Source organism: Echinops telfairi, unplaced genomic scaffold, assembly GCF_000313985.2.
Source record: "Echinops telfairi isolate 266 unplaced genomic scaffold, ASM31398v2 ScPeMD7_18;HRSCAF=68, whole genome shotgun sequence".
In the NCBI taxonomy this organism is placed as follows: domain Eukaryota; kingdom Metazoa; phylum Chordata; class Mammalia; order Afrosoricida; family Tenrecidae; genus Echinops; species Echinops telfairi.
Genome location: NW_022103915.1, coordinates 4,742,069 through 4,750,332, shown reverse-complemented (window position 1 = coordinate 4,750,332; position 8,264 = coordinate 4,742,069). Strand labels below are relative to the sequence as shown.

Here is an 8,264-nt window from a genome sequence, read left to right as displayed (position 1 = left end):
TGTGAGCACCTCCTGCGGGGCACGGCCACCCTAGCCCATCCCTGCCCCTCAGGGCACCAGTGTTCCATGCTCCCTCAGGTGGATCAGCTGGACGGGACACGTTCTCCTGGTCTGTCCAGACCCTTCAGGCGGCCATACCGACCTCTCTCCAAGGTGGTCTCTTTGGCTGGGTAGTTGGATTTCCATTACTCTCCATCGCAGTCTCTAGCCACACAGCCCTCTGCCCCTCCTGCCCTGCCCTCCTTTAGAATCGCCTGCCCGACTTCCTTTAGGACCCAGGTTGGGACTCATCAGTAGGACCCTTTCCTCTGGCGGAGGGCTCCACCTGCTGCCCTGACCTTGCAGGGGCCCTGTGGTTCCTTCTCAAGGGTCTGGGAGACCTGGCTGGCTGTGGGATTGGGGATGCCTTGGGCCGCTAACCACAGTTCAAAACCACCAGCCTCTGCTGGAGAGAGTTGCAGTCTTGAGGACCCACAGGCTTGCCGTGGGTCAGAATCTGCTCTTTGGCAGTGAGGACCCGCAGGGCAGGTTTTGTCTTTGTTTGAGGACTTCACAAACCAATGCTGGCTGCCGCCTTCTTCTTCCCTAGACAGGAGCTTCAGGCCTTGAGCGCTGGCTCCTGTCTCTGGCCCCTGCTGTGCCGCATGGGTGCCACGAGGCCCTGTCCTTTGTCACGGACATTCTCTCTGTCTCTCTGTTTTCTGTAGTCAGAAAATGGGTAAGAAGAGTCGCGTGAAAACTCAGAAATCAGGCACTGGAGCTGCAGCAGCTGTGTCCCCGAAGGAGATCCTGAACCTCACCAGCGAGCTGCTGCAGAGTAAGTCACTGCGCAGGTGCGGGCACGGCATGCTGGGCCTCCATGTGGGTGTGTCTGCACTCGCTTGTGGGTGCGGGTTTGGGGGTGTGTGTAGGGGGAATCGCTAGTGTGAAGTGTGGAGTCCCTGTTCCTTTTTTGGGGGGTCACTGGTGTGGAGTGTGGTATTTCTGCTCCTTTGCGAAGTGTGGAATCACACAGCTGCCTTCCACTTCAGCGTCTGCTATGTGGCCTGGGCCAGGAGGGAGCGTGTCCCCCACCTGTGACGGTGGAGGCAGGGAACTTAACTACTGGCGCTGTGGAACTCTCAGGCGGCCTGCAGGAAGCTAGAAATGCCACGCTTCGCCGCGTCACCGCCTGGAACTCGGGCTTCCTGGAGGCCAGTGGGCCAGGCATGAGGCACATTTCTGACCTCCTCTGGGGCCACAGAGTACCTGCCTACCAGCAGTGCCACAGGGCACGGAGGGGCCTGTGCAGTGGCCCCCCCAGCAAGCCAGCAGTCTACGGGACTGCACCAAAGTGACGGCTTTCCCCAGAGTGCCGAGTCGCTCCCGTGCCCACACGCTGAGTTTGAGATCAGGGACACGAGTATCTGAAGGGCCAGACTGTGAGGGTCGTTGTTGGCATCTCAGTTGTGGAGGTGATTTGGTGGATGTGTACGCCTCAGATTTAGTTGTGGTCACTCCATTAGCTGCCCTTGCCCCCTATGTGGTGGGCTAAACCGTAAGCATAGAACTTAGCTCTCTGTCTCCTGGACACAAAGAACCCTTAGCTCCCCTGTAAGCAGCCTGAGGGCAGGCTTACATCATCCCGGTTGTGTTTGTTGAAGCAGGAAGACCTAAGACTGGCTGTCCCCAATAGGTAAGAGCCACACACCATTTCTTGTTTTTGTGAGGCGGCATCAAGTCAGCTGCAACCCACAGTGACGCTGTGTACAGGAGAACCAGACCGCCGTGCACCGTCATCGTCACAGCTGTTAGGTTTGGGCCCATTGTTTCAGCCTCTGTGTCAATCTCTGGTATCCATTTCCAGGGACTGGTCCCTCCTGATCACATGTCCGAAATTCTCAGACGCGTTCTTGCTGTTGACTCGTTGGTTCTTCTGGCAGTCCGTGGTACTTTCAAAATCCTTTGCCACCACCATAATGCACGGTTTCCCCTCCTCGCGTCTAGCTTTATGTGCCTGTGAGGTGATTGACCACCGTGACTGGTCAGTTCACCTGAGTCCTCAAAGCATCCTCCTTGCTTTTCAACACTTTATTGTTGTCTTGTGCAGCAGATTCACCCAATGCACGGGGACTTTTGATCTCTTGACTGCTGCTTCCATGAGCATTGATTTTGGATCTGAACAAAACAAGATCCTTGACAGCGTCAACCTCGTCTCCATTGATCATGATGTTCCCTATCAGTCCAGTTGTGAGGGTTTTGTCCTGAAGACTGGCTGTTGGTCTTCATCGGCAAGTGCAACGTTGTGTCGTGCACTTTTCAGATTGGCAGTGAGCCTTCCTCCATCCTGATGCCCCTCTTCTACATTTGTCATTGCCTTCTCAGGCTTATTTGATCACATACAGATTGGCTCAAGGGTGAGCGGATACACCTCTGACCGGACGCACACCCTTCCTGAGTTTAAACCACCACTGCCTGAGCAGCTGCCTCTTGGTCAAATTCATACTTATTGTGGGCTGTTCTGCAGTTACCTCTGCTCAAAGGGGTCTGGAGTCGGTTAGGATCCACACAGGCGAATGGTCAGTGAAACACAGGGAAGCATCTATCTGCTCTCCTCGCCTTTCAGCCAAGGTCCCTCAGCCCTCGTTCCATGTCATCCTGGGAATCCGGGTTGAATTTCTGGCAGCTCCCTGTTGATACCTCCTGCAACCGTGCATAACTGGTGACTAATAATTGTTGGCCATGTGCACCTATCCCTTTGACAGCAGGGGTTCACCAGGAGCACGTGGAAGGACTAAATGGATGGAGTTGGTTAAGGAATGAGCTGCTGACGCATGGGTGTCTGTGGGCCTCACAGCAGGCTCTCGGCTAAAATGGTACCAGCTCTCTCTATAACGCTCCCAAGGCCTCCTGACAGTGTCTCCCAAGTGGACACCAAGTACCTGCTGACTGACTGGCCTTCTGTCCAGTGTGACTGGTTCCCTCAGAGCACCATTGCCACAGGGCTGAGGGGGCAAAAAGATGTAATGGCCATTACCATTGCCTTCTCTGGCGTGACCTGCAGCAGTTCCGGGCCATGTTTGCTTTTGAGCTCGGCTCCTCAGGTGACCCTGTTGACGGTTTGGTCAGAGGATCAAAGAGAAGGTGGTGACCAAGTGAAGCGGACTTGGAGAACATGGGACCCTTCTGTGTCTGGTCGGGCGGTGGTGCACGAGCCTCTTGGGACAAGCCGGGGGCTCACTCGGAGAGGAAGCAGTGCTCAGCCGCCTGACCTTTCCGTTTCAGAATGCAGCAGTTCGAGCCCCGGCCCGGGCAAGGAGTGGGAGGAGTATGTGCAGATCCGTGCTCTCGTGGAGAAAATACGCAAAAAGCAAAAAGGTGCGTTCTCTAGACTGGGCTTGCCCTCAGCTGAGGATGTCGCTTGAGTGGGCGGCAGGGGTGCTGGGGTTCCTCGGCGTCTGCGGGGCAAGGGGCGGGCCAGCATCTGCTCTAAGGAGGGGAACAGTGAGCTCAGGGTAGGTAGGACACTTGTCTCTTGAGGCTGAAATGAAGCAGCATTTATGTGCTTGCTCTGACTCTGTGAAATATAGATTAGTGGCAGTTTGTTGGTTCCAGGCCGTCTCCTCCAGGACTTGAGGCCAGCCTGTAAGTGGTCAGCACACAAATGCACACTGATTGGTGTGTTGTAGCATGCATGTGTGTGTGTCTGAGAGTGTGCTGGTCAAGCCTTCTGAGGCTGTGTTTCTGCGGGGTGCTCCCTGGGTGCGCAAAACACGGACTGAAAAGCAGTGTTTTGAGACCACCCAGTGGTGCCACGACAGAACAGGTGTGCTCTGGAAGGCAGGCACCAGGGTTCAGGACGAGCTCGTTTTCGTTTTGGGGCTTGTGTTTTGCTTCACTGAGAGCGGCAATTCAGGCCTCCCAACCAGGCCGGCCGCAGGGCTGACTGAGGTCCAGCCTCGGGTCAGTGCCTGCTTTGTCAGCTCTGAAAGCACAGACTAGCCAGAGTGGGAGCAGGTCTCACTGGGGAGAGGAGCAGCTGCTGCCCAGGCCGTGGCGGTCACCAGCCTGCCCGACTGTCCACCTCCCACAGCAGATCCTTCAGTGAGTGCCAGGTGGACACGTTCTTGTGACAGCCAGCCTTTCTCAGACCACCCTGCATGACTTGAAACACACAGACTTAGGTCTGATCTCAGGCCCAGGAAGCGCCATCTAGCCACAGGCTGACCCTGCTCCGTGCACCCCACTGGGCCAGTCCTTCCTCCTCCATGACTGTAGACTGACCTCTAGCCTGCCTGGCCCCATTAGAACACAGGCGCTGACTACAGGCCCAGCTCCCCAGCTGCTTCTGGCCTGCCCCACCCCACCCCAGCGTTCACCAGGAAAGCACAGCTTCCCCCACCTGTGGTGTCCAGTCTCTGTAGACTTTGCCATGCCCACCTGCCAGGGCCTTTGTGAACCCCGACCTCCCTGTGGCCAAGGAGGCTATGGAGCCGGGCTGCAGCGCCACCTTCTGCCCTTGGCGCGTGTCTGCGTGTGTGTTTGGGGAAAGAGCTGGTTGTATCACGCAGGCCTTGCTCCTGGCCCTTTCCCTGCCCTCCCCCTCAAGGGTCTTTTTGATTTCCTTGGTGGTCCCGTGGAAATATTGGTAGGTTTGTATTTCTAAAAGTCATGTCATCGGTATCGTGCCTGATGCTGTAAAAAACATACTGATCTGTGTCGATGCACGTAGACCTACGTCACTTCATTGCTCTGCAGAATTCCTCAGTGGAGCGCCCGCTTTGTTTCTTCGTTGCCCCTTTTGTGGGACATATGGAGCCCTGGTCGCGCTGTGGGTTAGCCTTTGGGCTGCCTACCACAAGGCCAGTGGTTCAAGCCCACCAGCTGCTCTGAGAAAGGTGAGGCTGTCTGTTCTCCTAAGGACTGACCGTCTCAGAAGCCCTCCACTGGGTCTCTGAGTCGGCACCAACACGTCTGCTCTCACCCATGCAGTCAGGACAGACTGCCTTTTGTTCCGCTGGGAGCTAGGGTACGGGCTGCGTGGCCTGTGTCCTAAAAAGAGCGTCATTTTCCTGAACCCGACGGGTCTAGGTCTGTCCGTCACCTTTGATGGAAGCCGAGAAGATTACTTCCCTGAGCTCATGAGATGGGCCTCTGAGAACGGCGCATCTGCTGATGGCTTTGAGATGGCCCGCTTCGAGGAGGAGGGCTTTGGTTTGAGAGCCACGCGAGACATCAAGGTGAGCTGGCTGGTGCGGTCTGTGTGCATCCTGGGCATGGAGTGGCCTCCTGGAGACTGGCTCACCTCTGATCTGGGCAACCCCCTATCTCTAGCTTGACCTCTGAGTCCCCTCTTTCCCCTTACACCCCATAGACCTCCCAGGGCCAGCCTCTGGGGAGGCAGGACTCCTGGCTCTGTCTGTAACTGGGTTGGAGGTATATGTTTTTGATCTGGAGGTGGGTCGGTGATATTTTGGGTGATCATCTGCTGTAACCTCATGTCTGAGTTCAGAGTTTGGGTAGAGGGAGAGGGTGGGACTTAGCTGGAACACCCCCACCCCCCAATGATGGTTTTGATCACGTTGTAATGAACCTCTCTCATGGATAAACTACATGCTGGTTTGTGACCCCTTCTCAGTAATCAATTGCCTTTGCCTGCTGTTCACTTGATGAACCATCCAAAACCAATCACACCCCAGGCAGGCAGTCACATCCTCTGTGCTGCTTGTCCCCTGGGGAGGGACCACACACACACTCACACACACAGTTAGGTGGCCGGCACTGGTGAACCAGACAGCGCTGAGCGAGTGAGGGCATACCATCCTTCCACAGGACGTCGACCCACCTGTCCTCTTGGCCCTGGCTCCCCGTGTGCATATTGGGAGCAGTATAGAAGCACACGCAGATCAGAGGTTCAAAGTCATTCCCATCAACACCCCAGAATGGGATGTTGTTTTGACCAAAAGCGGAATCCATAAACCTTATGCTTTTGTAGGTCACTATTGTGCTCTGTTGCCCTGCCTACCACAAGGTTGGTGGTTCAAACCCACCAGCTGCTCCCTCTGAGGGAGGAAGATGAGGCTGCCCAAACCTGTGAAGATTGAGTCGTGGAAACCCCACGTGGACTTGATGGGGACCCGAATCGGTTGGAGGGCAGGGAGTCTTGGGCTTTAAAGGAAGCTGGGAGGACGCTTCACCTCCCTTGAAAAACTAGGGCGGAGACGGAATTCACATGGGTTTCAGCTTTTGTTGGGGGCAGGGTTTTCTATTTGTTTCTAGAAACTGAAGTACAGAAGACAGTGTTTTGCTACTCACTGCCCCAAAGTGCTTGCTCTGCTGCAAGTGAGAGTTGGGTGGTTCTGATGGCTGCCCTTCTTGGTGGGCTTCTCCTCCACCACGAGCCACCCCTCCAATTGCTGCACTCTGGGCGTGTTTGCTGTGCAGATATGGAGTGTGACTGCAGGTTAAACTGTATTTGGTGTCCGATTGGACATCTGCGGTTGAGATTTTAACAGCCTTTGATGATACCACTGTTTTCTTGTCTTTTTCCCTAGGCAGAAGAATTATTTTTATGGGTCCCACGAAAATTACTTATGACTGTTGAATCTGCTAAAAGTTCAGTGTTGGGTGAGGATAATTTCTGACTGTTCGTTCAAGGCAAAGTGCAAGTGACAAAACAAACATGTGGCATTGTATTTTGTGCCGCTCAGTCTGGTAATTTGAGTGTTGCTCTATGCGGGTGAGCTGCTCCTCCCCTCCTCCCCACCCTTTGTCCTGTGCTCCTTGGGAGAGAGTGCTCCCAATGACATAGTAGAAGTGGTTTCTTGTTTGCTTTACATGTTACAAGAGCGTTTCCCTGTGTCGCTAACGTTGATGTTTTGAATGCCTGCTTTGTAAAGAAGTGTGCGGAGCTTAACAATGTTAACTTCTGGGTTGATTCAGGGCCCTTGTATTCTCAAGACCGAATTCTTCAAGCCATGGGGAATATCACCCTGGCCTTCCATCTGCTGTGTGAGAGGACCAACCCTGACTCTTTCTGGCAGCCCTACATCCAGACCCTGCCCAGCGAGTACGACACCCCTCTCTACTTTGAGGAGGAGGAAGTCCGATATCTTCAGTCCACTCAAGCCATCCACGACGTCTTCAGCCAGTATAAAAACACCGCCCGGCAGTACGCCTACTTCTACAAAGTGATCCAGGTGAGCTCCACGGTCCTGTCCTTCTCTGCAGGTCCCAGCCGGCTGGAGTGGGGAGGTAGGGGGTGGCGTATCTTACTCAATTCTGAGACGCCCGGTCTCAGTCTGCGATTGTTTTTGCCCGTTGTCTTGGCGACACCCTCGGTGATGCTGCTTTGACCACCACTTGGACCGGGGGTGACACCAGCTGCCGTGATTCTCCAGTTAACATGGGGTCGCTAGGATTTTCTGGAGCCCAAAGATCACCCCATCAAATTCTAAAAGCTGTGAGATGGATCCAGGTGCTGAAGGGTGCTCTTGTGCATAGAATTCCCAGGAAGTTGAGTGTCCATTTTCATATCTTTAATAGATGTTCAGAATGAAGGAATGCTTTTAAAGAAGTTTCTGGAACGCTGTGTGTATCAGTGTGTGTGTGTGTGTGTGTGTGTGTGCGCGCGCGCGCACTAGTGTAAAATACTGACCATTCATTTCTCAGGGTCTGCCGTGTTTTTAGTAGCTGTCAGTGGAAAAGTCCGTCTGAAAGTGCCCATCGGGTACCCCTGGTGCCGCTCATTCCCAGCTGGACAGCAGGGGCCAGGCCAGTGTCACGGCTCCCTTCAGAAGCCACCTTGCCATGCCCCCACTGTTCTCTGCCCCCACTCTGAGCCTCAGTTCCTGGGCGACTGCGGGTGGGAGAGTCCTGTCTGCATGCAGTTTGGGTAGATGGTGGGGCCCAGCTCGGCTTTGTCTGTGGGGCAGTGGTCATCTCACTGGAGGCCCCCAGGCCAGGCTGCTGTGTCTGCCTGGTTTCACTGCACAGCCAGGCACCACTCAGGGTTGTCTGGGTGGGCTTTCAGACAGACTGAATGAGAGGCGAACTCCCGTGTCCTGGAAAGTAAATCCCTGCATTTGTCCAGACCCTACTCTTCAGCAGGTCTTTAGGAATTATACAGATGCATCGGTTTTCTTGGAAATCTTTAGGAACTAGATTATAAAACTGTATGGGGTTTTTTAGTTGGTGTGAGAAAGTTATGGTGGAGGCACATCACACTTGGACTATTCTCTCTCTCTCCCAACCCCCCCCCCCCCCTTGGCCCCAGTGTCCTGAAG

At 54.6% G+C, this 8,264-nt stretch overlaps 1 protein-coding gene across 1 annotated transcript in view; it reads left to right on the top strand.

Annotated features, from left to right (window-relative positions):
* Positions 1-709: 709 nt before the first annotated feature.
* The window catches only part of SETD3 (SET domain containing 3, actin histidine methyltransferase), a 37,960-nt gene continuing 30,405 nt past the window's right edge, over positions 710-8,264 (top strand). Inside the window, exons 1-5 of the mRNA XM_004699120.2 lie at positions 710-817; positions 3,265-3,357; positions 5,071-5,219; positions 6,534-6,606; positions 6,922-7,178. Of these exons, the coding sequence (XP_004699177.1) occupies positions 715-817; positions 3,265-3,357; positions 5,071-5,219; positions 6,534-6,606; positions 6,922-7,178 (675 nt within the window). The 5' untranslated portion in view covers positions 710-714. The remainder of the gene's footprint in view (positions 818-3,264; positions 3,358-5,070; positions 5,220-6,533; positions 6,607-6,921; positions 7,179-8,264) is intronic.